Source organism: Pimephales promelas, chromosome 17 (assembly GCF_988280905.1).
Source record: "Pimephales promelas chromosome 17, fPimPro1.hap1.1, whole genome shotgun sequence".
Classification (NCBI taxonomy): domain Eukaryota; kingdom Metazoa; phylum Chordata; class Actinopteri; order Cypriniformes; family Leuciscidae; genus Pimephales; species Pimephales promelas.
This window is the reverse complement of record NC_142785.1, coordinates 22,225,734-22,245,653: the sequence shown is the minus strand read 5'-3', so window position 1 is coordinate 22,245,653 and position 19,920 is coordinate 22,225,734. Positions and strand designations below refer to the sequence as shown.

Below are 19,920 nucleotides of genomic sequence, written 5' to 3'. Positions count from 1 at the left end.
TGAATCTGATGTTCCATAAATGAACATCAAATGAAATTAATAAACATATTTGCAGTAAAATGTTTTTGCAGATGAAGGTAATTTGGTTTATTATATAGGCCTACACCCAGTTTCACAGACAAGGCTTAAGCTAGTCCCAGACTAAAATGCATTTTGAGATGTTGTAACTGAATGCAATTTGCACTGAGCTATCTTAAATATGGTGAGTTCATACTTATTATACGCCAAAAAGTGCGTATCATATGCACGCGAAAAACGCGTACTATATACACGCAAAAACTAGTTTTGGCGTATAAATGGCACGAGAAATGACATTCGTGCCATACGAACTTTACCCTAGCTTAATCTAAGCCCTGTCTGTGAAATGAGGCCATTATTAATCACTCTTCTTTCTGGCCTTGTTGAACATTGTTCAAATACGATAAAAAGAGCCTTATGAATTATCATAATGACTTAGTAATTAGAAAGGGTCTTACTCAGCTATTTCTTTACCTGCCATATTGTTGCGCTGCGCCAAGAAGGATTAAAACCCCAAATCTAGACAGTGAGTGGTATTCTGTGCAACAAGGAGTGTTTACATGTTTAGAGAGCTTGGAGGCACAAAAAGGTGAAAAGGTCATAGGAAGCCACCCGGTGTGTAATGCAACATTCCTCTTGTCAAACTATACAGACTAGAGCAACACTGATTTAAATTAGGTCCCATTGTATTGCAACATCCTCGGACAAAGGACACAATCTTACCCACATCATGAAAAGCCTTTTAATTAAAAGAAAATCAATAAATTGATTTAAATGAGATGTAATTAGAAATCAAACATATTTCAGAAAAATAAAATATTTATTTATCACAGTGTCACTGTCACTGTTTGTTTTCTAAATACTTGAACATGTCAGTCTTTTGTACAGTTTCTTTCTCTTTCAACAGAGGAACGAATCTGTAGTGCAACATAAGATAAACAACCAATGGCAGAAAAAAATAACATTTAAAAGTCTTGCTTTTTATTATTAAGCATGTACCCTGTTAAACCAAGAATTCAGTGGCTCTAATGCAGCCAAATTATTACTTTAAACACACTTGCACACTCTAGCACAATGCTTTGTCTAGGACAGCAGAATAAGTTAGGTAGTTCTCCACAGCACAGTGATGAAACAGAAGTTCGTTTGCCACAATCGCACGTAAGAATCAAATAGTAGTGGAAGTGTCAGAGGTTGGCGAAGCACCGGGGGATGAGCTGTTTGAGTTGTCTGCGCTTTGACCAGAAGTGCAAAGAGTCGCTCGTTTAATTATTGGGACTGTTCCTTCCTTCTCGCGCTTCTTTTGTTTCATTCTGCGATTCTGAAACCAAATTTTAACCTGCGTTTCGTTCAGTTCTAGGGTTGCGGCCACCTCCACTCTGCGAGCCCTAGTCAGGTACTTGTTGAAGTGAAACTCTTTCTCAAGTTCGGTGAGCTGCTTGGTGGTAAAATTGGTGCGTATTATGTTCTGCTGGCCGTGGATCCCATATTCGGCGACTAAAGACACAATTATGAATAAAAAAATAAGGTTAGAAACATAATTTGAGAACATTTTAATAAGACCAAGCCTTCATTAATGTAGTGGCCACTGTACCCCAAACTCACCTGTTTTAGGGGGGTTCCTCTTGACTTTCATCCAGTCAAACGTTGGCGCTTGTGTGATGTTCGTCTTGGAATCGCTGTCACTGTCAGGGGAGACCTGGTACTTGCTGAACGAGCCGTAGCCGTGCGGTTCGTGTTCTCCGTAAGGAAATGACTGATAATGGCTTGCAGAGACCGAGCCAGGCCTGCAGTTCGAGTCACTGTAAGTTCCAATGTTGGATCCCATATTCACGACAGAAAAAGCAGGGGACTGAAGGCGCATGTGGTCATCTGTTTGAGTGAGAACGTGCTGATGTCCATAGTCCAAGAGAGGAGGTCGGGTTTGCTTGCAGAAATTGGTGTGTCCAGTTTTCCCCATTTCCATATTCATGTGGTATGGCTGTTGTGCATAAGTTGTGCCATGAGTTTCATGCGATGCTGGTGTAAAATTGTTTCCTCCGACTGACCGTCCATCGGGAATGTAATTATTTGTACTACTTGCACAAGCACTTGGCAAGTATTCTTGTTCCATAGAAAAACACCCAACCTTCGAACTGTAAGTGTTAGCACCACGGTTATAAATCGTATAATCTAAGTAGGAATTCATTGTTGACTGACCAAGCGAAATTGATTAAGCAGGGTCAATATAAGCCGATGTGTGGTCCCAGTGCCCCTACAACCTCGAAGCAGTACGTCAAACCACACAAAGTTGTATCCGAGCTCATATCAGTTAAGTGACAGATCATGTGACTAATTTTGCACCAATGGTGTGCGACCTGCGGTAGCACTCTGGGCGTTGCAGGTGTCCATCAAACGATTCGTATTTACATGACAAACACATCAATCGAATGCACCCATCAATCTGATAAACTGCCAATGTAGATCTAATGTGAATTAAAGGGAGCACAGCGATTATAACAGTGAATTCATTGTGTTCGTGACGGGAACAACTGCAGTTGTGTTGAAAGCTATAAATAAATAGGCCCTAAAAATTCATCATACCCCTATACATTGACTTGAAGTCTGCCTTTGTGTTTTTTTTCCCGAAGAAGTTTATTGTGCTAATTTTAAGTCAAAATTCCCATTTTAATTAACTTCTATATAAACCAATAGCCAAAGATTGGTTTTAGGATATATCTCACTCTCGCTCCCTCGGTATAGTGAGCCACTTTCTAAAATAATGCTTAGGCCTAAGCCTAATCACCCATTAAAGTAAGGGTTATAACATGCTAGAATATTTAGCTAATTTAAGCAGAGAGAGATCGTGAATTTGCCCTTGGTTTATATGATTAAGATCTTATGGATGCTATTTCGATTAGTGAAACCCAAAACATAATTTTTGTGTGCTAGTGACAAACAATTTCCATTCGAATAGATACAATTATTAGGCCATAGAGTTGTAAATTGTCCAAGTTAAACTCTGATGGTTATCTTGATTTCAAATGAACATCGCGAGAACCTTGAATTGAGCCCATCAGAAGCAATAGGCCAAAATAAATTATAAATAACACGCACTAAAATGTCAAATTCACAGAGCTTTTCATTTTCACACAATACTTTGAATTATTACCCCAATGACGTTATTAAATCAAGTACATTATTATAATACTTATTTACCATTAAAAAATAATTTTGGAAATATTACATCAAACTGGCATTTAATCATTTGAAGGGGGACATTAGACGCTCTAGGGAACATGTCAGTTATGTGGTTGTCCAGAGAATGCTACCCATATAGGCTATAGACTGGATAAGCATACCCAGATTTTGCGAAATGACCTTTTACCTGAGGCACTAGATGCCATGAATAAATAAATCTCTGCATGTTTCACTCAAGACGGTGGAGATGGGCTGTTGAAAAGAGATGGTCCAGATAGCAAGGAGAGGCATTCTTTTCAACCTAGAACCTTTTTTGCCTCATCCTCCGGTTTTGAAACCAGACTTTTATTTTCCTCTCATTAGAGGTTTGAATAAACTGGGCATTTTCACACGTCTTCGCCAGCACAAATATGGGTTGAAGAGGAACTTCTCTCTACAACTGGTCACTTGTAGGCTATAGCAGTATGTGCTTTTTTTGAGGCAATGAATCCCAGCGGGGTTTTCTTGTCACTCCTGAGCTGTTAAAGAGGATATTCATATTAATTGGATTTGAACCAATTATTTGGATAAAACTCGGATTAACAATATTTGAATTAACAACAGCGACCATTTCCCACATTGTCTGTGAAATGACTGCGGGATACTCACCACCAAATGCCGCGCTGCTCTTTGTCGTTTGCTTGAACTCGTCCAATAAAATATGGGTTTGTAATAGGCTACAGTTAGAACTTGTTGATTCCTAAAGTTATCTCCGATTGCAACAAGAAACACTGGCGTTTTTCTGTCTTGATTGAGGATTGTTCAACTTTGTTTTTCTCTCTCTCTCGTTTATACGTCCTCTTTATCTTGTTCTGTATCCATCTCACTGCAAGTTCGTCTTTACCGGTCTCTTACCCAAAGTGTTTGGTGTTTTGATGAATTTTGTCATTACGTTCAAATGCACGAGATTGTTGCAAATAATTCCGCGACGTTGTGAAAGGCGTTATTGTTGTTCGTTATATGCATTTTCTGGACGGCTTTCATCAGTTATGGTCCTTTCTGGGGGTTTAGAAAAACTCTGTCCTCTCGTGTCATGTGACAGTGTGATTCCGGAGGCCCGCTGGAAAATGACCTGCAGGGTCAGAGCAACACGGTGTGAGTCAGGGAACATGAATCCATCATCGCAACTAAAAGGACAAAAATATATGAATAGTTTTTATTTCGCAGAGCATGCACTGCCTAAAACCAGAATATCTCACTATGCTGATGCTGTGTTGAAAAAAACACATAGGCTAATGTATATAGTTTGTTTTTGTTTTTTGATTTTTTGCTTAAAAATGCGCCTTGTTGTGCAATGTGAACAAATCACAAACACAGAATAAATCAAATATTGTATTTTAAAACATTTTTTCCTAGCGGACACTGTGCCAAATAAATAGGCTAAATACATGTAGCCTACAATTGCATTAAAAATATGAAATGTAGGCCTAACGTATAGCTAAAAATAATGCGTTAAAAAATATTTGAGAAATTATTTTTATTTTATTTTATTTTTATTATTTTTTTATTTTATTTTTCATAGGCTACCGACGTAAAATCAGGGTCTCGAAATAATTCTACAGATTTGAGAAAAATAGCATATCGGTAGCGAAACAATTAACTGTTTTCTGAAAAACTTAAAAATAAAAGATCCATTTGCACGTCATATTCTCGTTTTATTAGACCCATTAGCCTATAAGGTCGACATCTGATCTTTGTATTGCTGCGAAACATCGTCTGTCTTTTTCTAAGGAAGGCAATTCAACCAGAAAAACAACGTTTGGAAAATCGTAATCATGAGCATCAAAATAATGCTCTTGAATGAATTATCTCGAAGTAGACTACAACAAGATCTCAATTGAAAATCACTTAGGCTAAATCAAACGATTATGGTGGCGTTATGGTAAATAATAAGCAAGCATGTAAATTAAGAACATGGTGGCTCTTTGAAAATATATATTCCTAATCGTGACTGGGATGGAAAAAAAAACAAAAAACATAACTAAATAACGAAGTAGTTGGGGAAAAAAACAATGGGAAGGGTTTGTGTGCAGTCTAAAACAACGCACAAAGCCCAGTGAACTCGTTTTGAACCTTTGCCAAAATACTAGGGCTATTAATCACCCAGACAGATCCTCCGCCATTCACAAACTGTGAGCTTATTCTTCAGCAGCTTGGTTTCGCAGTCACAAATCACAGAAATATTTGCAATGCATATATCCTATATTAAATCCTTGTTGAAAACAATAATGTTTTCAGGTACCCGAAGTGCTGCTGTAATTGTCACTGAATATGAGTCATGTCTTAACGTGTATGCTAATGTTTCTCTCTGATATGACGATAGAAATGCAATAAATGCTTACCTATAGCCTAAGAGATTAAAGCCAAAGGATCGAGTGTATCAAATCTATGGGTAAGCAAAAGACCCGGGTGAAATGTGCATAATGAGCCAACACTTATCAGACACAGAAAAGAAAACTTCATAACCAAACAAAAATACGTTCATTATCCATATTCTGTCTAAAGCGACATCAGGCTCCTGAAAGGAAATTGTCCTCTTCTGAGAGGAATACAAATGTCTTGAATGTAAAAGCTGATGGAGGCAAAGAAGGATGTCTCTCGGAGTTGGCAATCGATATAAATTGAACTGCGAAACAAACAAAAATTAAGCAAGATCAGGATGTTGCTCTGAAGCAGTATTGACGTGGTGTACACCAAACGATCAAGAACACAAACCAATGAAGAGATGTGTGGTATTTTCAATTAAATAAACGGATAGTGGCTCATGTAGTGAGATAAACGTTCAATGCATTTATTGAGGAGCCATTTAAAATTAATTTTAATAAAAATGAAAATAAATGAATTTAGCATGTGTGAAAGATTTTCACCAGCAAATTACAGAATACAAATAGGCTAAAATAGGCTACTGCATATCCAAGGCCAATATTGGTTATGGCGACGAAAAGTGAAAATATACGTTTTCTCTGCGGTATAACGAGTCATATTTCTGAAAACACAAAAAAATAACTCTGGTATGCCTGCACCATCAAAAAAAAAAGTAGATTATCCTATATGTCAGCTAACATATTTGCCATTAAATGGTTGTATGCTTGTAAAGGGAACATCTGTTTCGAATTATTCGTGCATGATATTGTAATTAGCGATGTTGAAGATGAGAGAGTGCCGCTGTCTTGGGATGGTTCTGCGATCAATTCCCCAAAGGTCCGAGGGCCTTTGATCTCTCAAGTTGATCTCTAGTGTTCCATTGCTTTGTTCATGTCATTGTAAACGTGGATTCGTTATAGACGGTCCAAAACTGATATAGTCACCATCAGACGAACCCATTAAGGACTTAACAATCTAACCCTAACTATTTTATTGATATTACCAGTCCATAACCCAGCCTACAACACAATAGGCTCTATATCGGCTACTTCATTACATTAATCATCTATATAGACTAACTTGTAGTCAAAATATTTATGAGCGTATGCTCTAAAAAAATTCTGGGTTGTTAAGCCAAATTTGGGTCAAATATGCATGGACGAACCTATCCATTGGGTTACATTTTTTAATAGCCTACAATTTTTAACCTAATAGCTAAGTTTGTCCATATATATATATATATATATATATATATATATATATATATAGACCCAAATTTGGGTTAAAACAACCCAGCATTTTAGAGTGCTCTGTTACAATTGTACTATTATGTCAAATATATTTCATAAGGCTATACAAAAACCTGCAAAAATCCAGAAAATGTAACATAAAAAAATATTCCGTGACAATTCTTTCGCTATAAACAAATAGCCTAACACGAGTTATAACTACTTGCATTTGTAATAGTTTAAGTGTTTTCATACACATTTAAATGAAAATGACACTTGTGGTATAGATACGCATGCATCTTCATGAGACTGTGTTGGGAAAAATATGAATATGCATCTTAGTATTGGCCTTTACATGTTCTCTTTACATGTTCTCTTAAAAGATAAGCATCTTTTAGCTTTATCTAAAGGCTTACTCACAATGTGTGGTGCTTATGCTGTGCGGTTGATACATTTCTCCCTCGACTGTTCACGGCAATGATGAGGATAGCTTCTTGCGAAGAACACCCCCCAAAAAACTCACACAAGTTAACTCGGCGAAAAGCCAGTCTTGACGAATTGGCTGCGTTGCCTTTCTGCTATGCAGCCTCTTCACCAATAATTCAATGAATCACGTGACTAGCAAATAAGGGACGTGGAACCAGTATCTTTTTTACTTAATCCACCTCTTTATCCTTCTCCTTGAAATAGCTAGCCTGCTCTTCATATCAATAAGAGACAGAAGTCTATTTTATTCAAGAAATAACAAAAATAGCCTAACCACACAACACTGGATAGGCTCTGACTTCTTCACTATTCATGCATTATGTAATATAAAAGCAAAGATAAATCCAGTTGATATCTGGCAGTATTTCCTGATGTAAAAATTAGGCTACCTGTTTCTTGTCATGTTCCTTCTTCTCAACTGTCTGCAGATTGTCCATTTGATGAATAGCATGGAAAACGTGTCCAGGGTCACACGCAGCCCCATTGGAATAGACTTGTTGCTAGAACAATAAAGGAAAGTAAAATCAGGTTTAATTAGCATAATGAGACATTGAGTAACACAGTTTATCATATCCTGAAGTATTTTACAATTTCGATTATTGTATTATTCTTATGTAAATTGCTAGGCTTTATAATAGTCTTATAGCTTATGTTATGAGCCTCGTGCGTTGATGGATTTTTTTTTTTTTTTTTTTTTTTTTTTTTTTTTTGCTTGATTTGATATCTGTAAAATACCATTGTCTGTCTCCGAGAACATGGAAAATTCATTGCTGAATACTGAAAAATTCCTCACGTTTTCGCGGTGTCAATGTGTCTCTATTTGACAAATGATGTAGCGCCATCAGGTGTCTAACTTTTAAAACCTTCGCATCATGATTAGTTTTTTTAACCATGTCTCTAATAATGACACGCATAAACACACACACACACACACACACACACACACACACACACACAAATAAATAATTAAAAAAGTAAGCGTATGCCCGGGACAAAAAGGTGCAGAGATAGTGTTGGAATATCCTCAATTCCACAATGGCGTCGTGTTTATGTCAACTACATCTTCCCCAAGACACGAATTTGCGACTTTCTATTCACACAAATTCGGATCTACAGGGTATATATAGATGACTGACATCATCGGCATCTGTTAAACTTTTCTGCCAGGCCAAATGTGACCCCTTTATTGTGAATTTGTTGAAAACAACAACAACTGTCATTTGAGCACAGATAACTTTCAGATTTGCACCCATTATATAATTTGCATTAGTTACTTGCTACGTTCCCATACCTCAACAGTTCTAATCCAATACTAGTCAAACATGCTTTATAGGCTATATTAATATAACAGCTTGCAAAAAAGAAAAAAAAGCAAGGCTATCACGCATGTTCTGTTTCATTGCTTATTTGGATGAAATCCTGATAGCCTATCATAAAGAGATAAGTAAACTTACTATGTGCCTCACTCTTTTGCACTAACGATGGTCCCCATCCTGTTTCTCGATGTCTATATTTTCTTTGCCTCCTGTACATTTCACATTGTAAATCCATTTGTACAATTTTACGTATGCATTTGGCTTTTTTCTCTCTGACTTTCATTTCGTGTGTCTCTGCTGGACTAGCCTTCCAACAGCTTCACTGAAGACATCGCAGAACCTTTTGGGCGCATAACGATCGATTAAAGATGAAAAATTCAAGATAACCTTAAGCGAAATATCGTTTATCAACTTCATTAGGCAATCCTGCTGCTGCAGCACACTTTCGATTACTGCTTTCCTGAACGTGTTATCGCACTACAAACTACAGACAGACCGCTGATTAAATATTCACCAAGAATTCCTATTTTAATTTCATTCAACGTGTAGCCTAAATACACAAATGTTAGAAATGTATATACACCTAGCAGTATGGTTATTTATTAATTTATTTCAATTATTTAGAAAAAATAGCATATACCTCCAAATATTAGACTACATCATCCTACAACATAAATTATCTGAGCTTTATATAAGTCACTGCTCTCAATTTATTTATGTTTTTGCCTTTCCCACAAAAGCCGAGAATGGTGCCATCACATAAGCTGGATGACCTCAGCATGAACTCTGATCCTTCACCATGCCATCACGCACAGTATTTTTTTTTATTATTATTATTTTAATTTTTTATCATTATATTCTATCTAGCTATGATATTTGGACATTTCCACATTTAATATTTCTACCAGAAAGCGTTTTTTTCTCATTAGGTCCCATTGCTTTATAATTACACTCTTCCTCATAGGCTAGTTTATTTAATGAGCTTATTTTAACAATAATTGTTTAGACGGGTCCCACATCAAAAGCCAACAAAAGAAAAAATTAAGCTGCCACATTGAAAAATATTTCCATTTTCGCGGTTTACGTGTGTGTGCTTTTTTTTTTTTTTTTTTTTTTTTGTGTGTTTTTGTTTTTTTAATCCCTAAATATAGCCTAATTTCATGAAAAAAAAAAAATTGAAAGCGTCAGAATGTCTCGCTATGCAGAATGAGTAAAAACCGATCAGGAGCTCGGTGTGAGGCGGGCCCTGCTGGTGATGAAGCAACATTACATCAATCTAAATAGCAACAAAATTGACGTTCGGAGACATTGCTTTTATTTATTAATCAAGTAGAATAAAATTAAAAATACCAGAACTTTCAAAATAATTTATTCTGTTTAGCGTTTCGTCGACTAGGCTACTCTATTTGCTCGTACAACTTTCAAAGTCTGCCCCTCTCAACAATGCCGTTTCAGTATAAAAATGGCTTTAAGAGAATTAGACCGAACTGAGTGCTGAGTGAAAATGTATTCCAAAACTGCGAAGGATTACCATCTAGTCTGTTCGGCATGGACCTTGTGCTTCTCTCGTATAAGGCGTGTGTGTGTGCCACTCTAGTCTCCTGACCTCGGAGTGATCCCTTCCCAATGAATAATTGATGAGAACAGCGCCCAGATTACCCCTATCAATATGCAAAACACATTATAGGGGTAAAATGGGACTTTAATAGTTATGAATCGAAGAACCGTTTCTATCACGAGAAAATAGTTACATCCTTACATCCATCCTAGTATCTTTAAAACACACACACTTAGAACCTCACCTCCAAAATTTTGCACCTAACCTAGGCCTATATCAAAGGTCCAGACAAAAAATAAAAAAAATAAATAAATGTGCAATACACAAACGAGGGTAAAACTATTTCCCCCCTTTTTTCCCAGATTGATCTTTTCCTGATTAATCACACAATTCACCATGGGATAGAATAACCAACAAAAATGTAAACTTGCTCTGTATATGTTTAACCATGAAAAATTGTCTCTATTCCAAATTTTTGGACATCTGTTGTGAAGTAGATTTTTAAAATTTTGTAAAAGTGAAATAATTTTTAGATTTACTTCTTCAAGTATTACTGAAAATACAAGGATAAAATATATTCCATAATCCACGCAAATTAACAGCTTCTCAAATAGAAATGTTAACTTATGCATTCAGTCACACATATAAGGTTAATGATTTTTTTTTTTACCGAGTCAAAATCCACCGTGTTTTAAAAATATATTTTATCATTTAATAATATGTAAACCAAACAAGTCTGCATTATCTGATATTTATAAAGCTTTAAATTAAATAGTAAATTAAAATTCGTGATCCTTAAAAAAAACAATTCATTAAAAGAATGAACATCTGTAGCCAAGAAAGAGACTTACTTGAGAACTACAGAGAAGACATCGTTTCACATCCAGCAGAAATATTATGAAAATCATTGTTGACAGCCTAGTCAGCATGGGATATAAGGACTGTCCAGTTTGAGAAGACTCCGCATGCTGCCCACAACCTTTAGAATCCCGCTGAAGCAGTTAAACAGTCAGTTACATTCAAGATTGTGAATTATGTAGCACATTGTCAACCCCCCTAAAACCATAAAACTAACTTTATGGACCTCACGTGACTTTTTTAGAGCTACATGTTGGTGTTATGGAGTGGACTTCAGAAGAAAATATTCAGGTGGATGATTTGTCTGCTGTGTTTCCAACCAAATAATGCAGATGGTTAAAACATCGTTAATAAGTTGAGTTGTGCTGTGACATATAGCCTGTGCTGAGTTAGAGTATTGCCGTTTTATAAGCCATATTCTTGATCTTAGTCGATATCCAAAGTTTCCTCGCAGAGCGCAGCCCAAACTGAATGGACTATTGTTTTATATGCAACAGAACACATAAACAGTGACACCCACGCTTAATTTAAGATAGCCTATACATGTAGAATGATGATTACATTTAAGAGAAAATTATTATTTAAAGAACTGGTGAACTGGTGGGTGAAATTAGAACTAGTGTCCCATGTAATGAATTGTCCAACGTTGGGATCACTAACCAAACAGGCCAAGACAAAAAGAGACTTTCATCTATGACTGAGAGAAAACTTTATTTTTCTTTTTGGATCAACTCATTTTCAGTTCAGACACAAATACAAAAAAAATGGCAGAGATAGGCTACCATCAACATGTCAATTAACAAAACTTTTTTTCTCCAACTTTTAACACAGAACGTTCATAACTCACGTTGTGCACTACAAATAACATATTGGTCACTACTGTATAAAGACATTCTTCATGGACATCTTACGAGCCCAAAGTAATCTTGTGCTGCAGCCTAAGTATACACAAATGTAAGTGCGAAAAGATTATTTGTCTCGCGATGCAGGTATCATCTATGCGAGAAACCAAAAAGCCCGGCACATAACAAGAATATAGCATGTTGCGTGAATAATACATGACGTTTCAATACAAGTTCAAGGATACAACAAAAGTTTCTCTTTTTTAAACTATCACTTAAGATAGTTAGGTAGTGCGAGTTGTACTGTACATAATTCCTGTAACAGGTCTAGAATACGTTGCACGAATAGCTCACATGGAACATGCTTTCCTCCACGAATGTATAAACTTGACACACTTGACATTCACACTCATTTTATGGCAATTGTAACTAGTTTAGTATATGTGATAACAATATTCAAGAGCTGACAATTTTTGAGTTGCACGGGGGAAATCACACGTCGTCAGGTGATACCAACAAGCTGAAAGGTGCAGCGCTGTAACAGTAGTCGAATTTTCCAATTAATGTGACGTGATTTGCTCAATTTTGAAATGCGCTCCCCGCCGTAGCCAGACTCATGCTTTTCAGTTTATTGTCCTTCTTCCATTTCATCCTGCGATTTTGGAACCAGATTTTGATTTGCCTCTCTGAGAGGCAGAGAGCGTGAGCAATCTCTATTCTCCTCCTGCGTGTTAGATATCTATTGAAATGGAACTCTTTCTCCAGCTCGAGCGTCTGGTAGCGAGTGTAAGCTGTTCGAGCCCGTTTCCCATCAGGTCCAGTCATATCTGGCATAAGCAAGGGCAAAGACATAATAAGAAAACATAACCAAACCATCAAACGGAAATGGAGTTAAATGTCCGTTACATTTTGGATGTTGGACTGCTGGCTGTTTAGAATATAATCAAGGCGACGTGTAGTTTAGTAGCATTGCATTTTATGGCTTTATTGCTGCACACATGCAATAATTTTACATGCAGTCACCTCCCAGGTGGAGTGGTTATTCTCTATTTAACCTATACTTAAGTGAAATTAATGGTTCGTCAAAGGATTATTTTTGTAAGACAAACATTAGTTCTGTACAAATAAAAAAAACATGCATTTAATTCACGTTTAATTCAACTTCTTTAATAAGCTGTTATCATCCAAATAAGGCGTTAACATTTTCATTCTATAATGCCTAAATAAAAAAGGAGATGTGTATACCATGGTTAATGTGCAGCTTCCTCATCCATGGAAATATCTGTGGAGTTTGACCGTCGTTGGGTGTTGTAGTCGAGGTCGCCACAGATTCTTGCTTCTGCGTGCGTGTGGTGCTGGTGGTCTGTGCTCCTTCCTCGGTCTCGGACGAGACATTGGTTTCGTCTGTATCCGCAAAATGTGTGCTATTGCTGCTGGTGAGATTGTTGCTGTTGGTGAGTCTGCTGTTGCCGGTTGGTGTGCTCTGATCAGATGGAGGAGATGAACCCTTCAGTTCCAGAGTCTCGCTGGTGGCACAAGACAGGGGGTTTGGAGACGAGAGCGAGCAGCTCGACTGTCTGTACCGGGTCTCCTGACCCGGATTTTGGAAAGAGCGAGAATTATCTCCAACTTCCCCGAAATGGCCATTGTTGGGACGATTTACACTAAGGTCTATTCCATTGTAGTTGTAACCGAAAGACCCGGAATGCATGCTGGTGGAGTCCCTGTAAGAAGCGTTCATAGCGCCGTTAGTACCATAATTTAGTAACTGATAGTCAGACCCATTTGGATAGCGCCCTGAGAACGAGTTTAGAAAATAAGAGCTCATTTGGATGTTTTAAAATGTCTTGATTTGTAGATCTTGGTCGTTAAAATCCAGCGCCGCACAATTTATGATGTAATAATGAATTATAGCAATGCACTGTACTTCGTTTTTGCCATGTATGCGGCCAAATATGGGAGAGCGTTAGGGCATCACGTGCCTTTGTTGACCAGTCGTAAATTCTCTCTGATGACTTCAAGAGGTAATTCATGCTCTATGGTTACAAATGATGACGAAATGATGATCGTTGGGTTCAACTCAATGGTGCCTCCCCATCGAGCGCCATATCCCACGTTAGCGGAGGGCGTCACCTACTGGAAGAACTGTAACATAACCAAACACCTGCACATTTCGGATAGCATTTTTGCTGCATAATTTTGTAACACTGTTGCTATTTTAACACTAACACTAAGTCGTATTTACAAATAGATGTGAGCTAAATTAGTAAATAAAGTGTGAATATTTCACGCCATTTTCCTTTTTTCTTTTTATTAGTTTTAGATTCTCAAAGCAATCTAGGCTGTTTCAGCGACTTTATTCAGTTTCCATATAGTCTACCAAACCGCATATAGGTGGCTTTTTAACATAGGTTAGTCAACCTAGTTTTTGACCGTCAAACTACATAGCCTAGATCTACAAGATGAATAAAAAATAATAAATAAAATAAAATAAAAAATAGGCCAGATTCATATTTCAAACTGGCCCGTTAGAACAGCAAAGCTTCACGAGGCAGTAAAGAGTTGGGATTTAAAATGCAGCTGGCTATATAGCCTAATAATAATAATAATAATATATTATTATTATACAGATGTCTACCAGATAAAATATTTTAGAAAAACGCATAAAGCTGATAATAATAAAATGTCTCTGGCTCATTGAGAAGATGCCCATAGAAACAAAGAAAGGATAAACCACAGTAATTGTTAAACAATCATTTTATTGACAAAATGACATTGCTAACAAAGTGTTATTCTTAGTGCATTCACATATACATACACAAAGTGACGACCCAATAAATTAACCATCAAAATGTCCAATTTTCTTCTTTTTATAGCACATATTCAATGTAGCATAAGACCTTTAATCCCGATGTTTTAAACATCAAATTATGATTTGCTTCAAATTATAGGCATTAGAATGATCAAACAGAGAGAAAACGTTGTCTTATTAGTTTAGAATAATACCGCAAAATATATAATAGTGGTAAAAGCACCTCCCATAGGCTATATTTTACCTTCTTTAGAGGTGATTTAGACGCATGTTTTTTTTTTTTTTTTTTTTAAATAAAAAAAAGAGTCCCTCTTGAAGCTTATTAGGGCAACATAAAACTTATTAGGTAGTTTTTTCTTTCTTGTTGGACAAACCAGTAGGCTACTTATTAGTTCAAACTAGGCTACATGTTATGTACAATGTTTCCAGGGCTTCGTCATAAGCTGCTTTTAACATTTACCCCGCCTTTCCACCATCCTCCTCTTCGCTGCCCTTTGCGGAGTTCATCACTTTATTCTCCTTTTTCCATTTCATTCTACGGTTTTGGAACCATATCTTTATCTGACGTTCCGTCAAACAGAGAGCGTGCGATATCTCAATTCGTCTCCTTCTGGTCAAATATCTGTTAAAGTGGAACTCCTTTTCCAGTTCAAGAGTCTGAAACCGAGTGTAGGTTTGACGACCCCTGCGGCCAGTGCTTCCAGGCATTCCTGTCAAAAAGGTGAAAGAAAGCCAGGTCAACATCCAGTAAACAACAGGGAAATAATAAAAGAACACTGTTTCAATCGTCACCATTATCATTATTACGAAGACTGTTACTGCAGCAGCGACATCAAATTTGACATCTGCATTTTATCTAGTCTATAGGCTTCGTTAAAAAAAAAATTATATTAAAATTCGTTCAGTTGAATGTAGGCTATCTTACTCTAATAGATAAAATGTGGAAGACTTTATGCGCTAATAGCCTACTTCACGGTTACTAAAATGCGTAATAGGCTATTCAGGATGCAGCTAACTGCATCCGTAAGCTATTTATTTTACAGGGTATAACTTTCTCTAAAGATTGCAGAAAGGGAATATGTTGACAGAGTCGTATGGAAAGTAGTGTGGCGTGTGTCTTACCATTACAAGAGTTCATCCTCTGCATCCACGGGTAAACCGGGGTACACGGTTTGTCTTCAGTGTTAAAATATCTCTCTGTAGCCTGTTCAGAGCAGTCCGTCTTGCACTGGTCCTGAGTTAGGACCAGCGAGTCTTCCAGACCTCCGATAGCGCACGAGCGGTCAGCGGTTCGGTAAATGTTCGGTGTTGTGTAGTCACAAGCACTGGTGGATCCGCTTCGTCCAAAAACGCCCCCAGCTTGCTGGTAATACGAGGTGGTGTAAACCTTGTCCTGGACATTGGTAGCTCCGAACGTAGCGCTTGGATAATGTCTTAAAGGATCGGTATATCCAGAGGAATATAACGGTATCTGACCCAAGAAAGACTCTTGTCCTCCGGGCAGGGACACGGGAAAAGTTGAGTTGACGAAATAGGAACTCATGGGGTGGCCAGTGTTATTGTCCGTGTGTTATGATTTGTTGTGTTTTATAGTCCAAGTGGTTTTTGCCATTACTTTATCTGAGATTTGGTTTTAGCCGAAGGGGGGTGGCGAGGTGCCAATCTGAGACCGCGGGGAAACGGACCAGCTGATCTGTGCCTGACCAATCCTAAGCACTTCTGACAAACGTGTGGTGGGGGCCCTCTTGTTGCACAGAATGGAATCCCCAGGGCATTTCAAAACACTCAGATGCAAGTGTTTTCTCCGTTTACCACAAAAAATAAAGAACAAAAAAATATATATCTAAAATGCGATAATATAAATAAACAATTATTTTATAGGAGTATGTGGTCAGTAATCAATTTCCCCAACACATTTTCAATTTTTTTAACGAATAATATTCAGCCCGCCTTCAATAAATGTGCAACTGCACGTCATTTTTTATTTCGACTGTCTTCATTAAAAATGTCCAATGCTTAAAATTTCGAAAATCATGCAGACATCATGGCTTAATTCAGTTGTACGAGAGAATTTCAGAGACGTACAGACGGGCTCTCATTCTCCAACACGAACTTGTACTGACCTTTACCCTCTTTAGCCTAATAACACTGTGTACAGCGCGCCCGCATGCTATATTTAAAAAAAAAAAAAAAAAAAACACTACCCAGCATAGATTAGAAAAGTGCACAACTTGACTTCAATACACTATGAAGAGCAATTATGCTCGTTTTAGAAAGACATAAATTGGTCGCATTTTCAATATAGGCCTTCAAAATCATTCCAACATATCATCCATCCATCTATCTATCTATCTATCTATCTATCTATCTATCTATCTATCTATCTATCTATCTATCTATCTATCTATCTATCTATCTATCTATCTATCTATCTATCTATCCATCCATCTATCCATCTATCCATCTATCTATCTATCTATCGTACAGAATGACTTCCACGTTGTATATCGAAATATAGGCTATTGTGCACATTTACTCAATGCAGATTGCATATAGTGAACTCAACATGAAAACCTTTTGCAATACTTTATGTAATCACAGCGGACATACAACCAAGCAAATTTCCTATATCATAAAAAAACATGCATCAATGGGAAAAGAAGAAAATAAAAACTCAACAATCCACGTTTAAAAAAGGGCTTCGCCTCTTTGTTGTCGTCTTGTTTAAAATCGTCAGAGTTGTCATAGTCTAACACAATTACAGGACCGGTTTACGTTTTATTTGAAAACTGTAATGTCTATAGTGTCCTTAAAAATATAAAAATACAACTAAAAACAAATTAATAAGTTAAAAACATTCTGTAAACATTCTTTCAATTGTAATATTGAAATAATACATTTATGAAGCAGTTAAGCAATTAATGCGAAAGGAAACCTCTCAGAAAAGCTAACCATTAATCACTACTTTAATCACTGATTTGTAAATTAATAAAAATTGATCTTTAGAGGTATTATTGAATATCGATAGGCTGCTGTAAGTAGGCTACTTCATGACGTTATCGTTGTGAGTTTATCCCTTGGAAGGAGGATGGGACTTTCTCGTATATTCTTAAGACTGCAGTGATTCTTTTGTCGTCATAATTTGATATCTGATTAAGTAAATTATAAATATGATTTAAGTTTTTCCTCACCCTCTGACAGGATTCTTGTTTTGATCGAAAGAAAGAAAGAAAGAAAGAAAGAAAGAAAGAAAGAAAGAAAGAAAGAAAGAAAGAAAGAAAGAAAGAAAGAAAGAAAGAAAGAAAGAAAAAAAGAAAGAAAGAAAGAGATGACGTTACTCAATTTCAGTGCAAGGTCAATTTCTAAGGGCAGAGAAATATAAAATATCGTAGAGCAAGAGTATAAAGACCATTACAAATTAGACCCAATGCATAAACCATTCCCAAACTGCATTTTCGATTATAGCTCATTGTAGGCACACTTTGGTTAAACATATAGGCAACGCGACGTCTTCTGTCAATCAGATCACTTGAAGAGAAGACCCAAAAACAGACTGAATTTCACCACAGTTACCACATCTCGTCACTAGATGACATCACAGAGCAAGAACTGAGAAAAGGTGTGCTTCTTCAGGGAGACACCAGAACAATATTTTGATTGTGATTGTAATTCTAAGTCAAACATTATTTTGGTTATTCAGATTGACAAAATTATTTAACCCATACAAAAAATAAAAATAGCCTCCAAGTAGGCTATAGGCCTATGCATTTTTAACCCAAACAACAACAAAAAATATCATCAATTAAAGCTGTTGATGCTTTGAAACATATCTCACAAATATCCTCAGAAACATGAATGAATGATGGAAAGATGTAATGCCTTGGGCTTAAGCAAATTCCGTGAAACATTTAAGAAATTACAATGGCTAAAACACCCAACTTTTACAGCCAACTTTGCAGCCCTTAATTTAAAAATAAATCACAAAAAGACTTTGCAGATTGCTGTTACTATGGGGCATTGCCTTGCTAATAAGAAACTCAGTAATGCTGATTTGTAAACTCAAAGATAATGTAGGCTAAATATCATATAATCATTTGAAAGCAGCGGCCATCTTGCAACTCTGTAAATAATACTTCTTTTTAAGCATACATTTTAGCCAAATAAAACAGTCAGCATTTTAAAACATCGACACAAATAGGCCTATTTACGACGCACATCGTGTCGATCTTTTTTAAACCGTCTTACGACGCCTTAAGTCTTACTGCATGTTCATTCTAGTTCATCTACTTCAATGAACTATCTTTGATCTGTTTGTCAAGCTAAAGAAGATGATATTGTGTAAGGACATTCGTTTTTGCATCATGAAATCGCTGGAATAAATGGAGAAGCCTACAGAAGCCTATAGGTCCAGTCCTACCTTTTCCTTTCCCGTTCATCACCGCTTCAATGGAATGATCCAAAACAATCTCGCAGATTCGCCGGTTAACCAGGATCTCGTGTCTTTTTTTGGATGTAGCCTACGGGTAAAACCGACAGAACTAAAACTTGACAAATTAGAGAAGAATAAACTAAGGTCCTCAGTGAATTTTGACCCTTGCACTCCTAGCTGATGTGAAAATCTAAAGACGCTTCGTCCTAGCGTGACGTCGAGCTTTCCATCCATATTAACGCACACAATTCGCTCAGCTCAGGAGAATTTGTCTTTCCGTCTGCTTTAACTAAACGTAAAAAACATAAAGGACAGAGGTGCTACTGACTGCGCCCTGACCAAAAGAATGCTGCATTATAGCCACTTGGGAAATCATAAAAAGTTCATGTTCACAGAGAGCTGCTCACGTGACCCCTGTCAGCCAATCCAATGGCAGAACCACACATAAAGTTCTATCACAAAGTTGTAAATTTTCATAAACAGCTGTGAGTTTATTGCTTTGCTTCAGCAGCAACTCGGTCGCCGCCATCTTTATTCGTTAAAAGAGAGGAAAAAAGCACGACTTCACTTCATTACCAGCCAAAGATATTGGCTATATGCATTATTTTTTGAAGATGAAGAATTGAGTCTATTAGGCTACTAGCATTTCAGTTGTAGATGATTAGATCTGCTACACAAAGGTTTTGCCATTTTTATTATTAAACACAACGAAAATGTAACGGAATGTAGAGATAAAAACGATTTCCATTCAAGCTAGACATAGAGGGTCTTTGGACCAGTTGTAGCTAAAAC

General features: G+C 36.9%; 3 protein-coding genes across 3 annotated transcripts; all 3 read right to left on the bottom strand.

Moving 5' to 3' along the window:
* Positions 1-817: 817 nt before the first annotated feature.
* Positions 818-19,484, bottom strand: hoxb1b (homeobox B1b). The gene is made up of 5 exons (XM_039664858.2): positions 19,117-19,484; positions 7,703-7,813; positions 3,844-4,306; positions 1,621-3,713; positions 818-1,512 (listed from the first exon to the last, which is right to left on the bottom strand). Exons 4-5 carry the CDS (start codon positions 2,201-2,203, stop codon positions 1,184-1,186), a joined length of 912 nt encoding a protein of 303 aa, XP_039520792.2. The 5' UTR covers positions 2,204-3,713; positions 3,844-4,306; positions 7,703-7,813; positions 19,117-19,484; the 3' UTR covers positions 818-1,183.
* On the bottom strand, positions 11,744-13,973 carry hoxb5b (homeobox B5b). The gene is made up of 2 exons (XM_039664860.2): positions 13,133-13,973; positions 11,744-12,714 (listed from the first exon to the last, which is right to left on the bottom strand). Exons 1-2 carry the CDS (start codon positions 13,713-13,715, stop codon positions 12,467-12,469), a joined length of 831 nt encoding a protein of 276 aa, XP_039520794.1. The 5' UTR covers positions 13,716-13,973; the 3' UTR covers positions 11,744-12,466.
* Positions 14,640-16,497, bottom strand: hoxb6b (homeobox B6b). The gene is made up of 2 exons (XM_039664861.2): positions 15,822-16,497; positions 14,640-15,409 (listed from the first exon to the last, which is right to left on the bottom strand). Exons 1-2 carry the CDS (start codon positions 16,240-16,242, stop codon positions 15,156-15,158), a joined length of 675 nt encoding a protein of 224 aa, XP_039520795.1. The 5' UTR covers positions 16,243-16,497; the 3' UTR covers positions 14,640-15,155.
* Positions 19,485-19,920: the final 436 nt, after the last annotated feature.

Coding starts and splice junctions, on each gene's coding strand:
- hoxb6b (XM_039664861.2), bottom strand. CDS start 16,242: ATGAGTTCCTATTTCGTCAACTCAACTTTTCCCGTGTCCCTGCCCGGA. Junction 15,410..15,821: donor GAGGATGAACTCTTGTAATG/GTAAGACACACG, acceptor CCTTTTTGACAG/GAATGCCTGGAAGCACTGGC.
- hoxb5b (XM_039664860.2), bottom strand. CDS start 13,715: ATGAGCTCTTATTTTCTAAACTCGTTCTCAGGGCGCTATCCAAATGGG. Junction 12,715..13,132: donor GAAGCTGCACATTAACCATG/GTATACACATCT, acceptor TGCTTATGCCAG/ATATGACTGGACCTGATGGG.
- hoxb1b (XM_039664858.2), bottom strand. CDS start 2,203: ATGAATTCCTACTTAGATTATACGATTTATAACCGTGGTGCTAACACT. Junction 1,513..1,620: donor GAGGAACCCCCCTAAAACAG/GTGAGTTTGGGG, acceptor TTGTGTCTTTAG/TCGCCGAATATGGGATCCAC.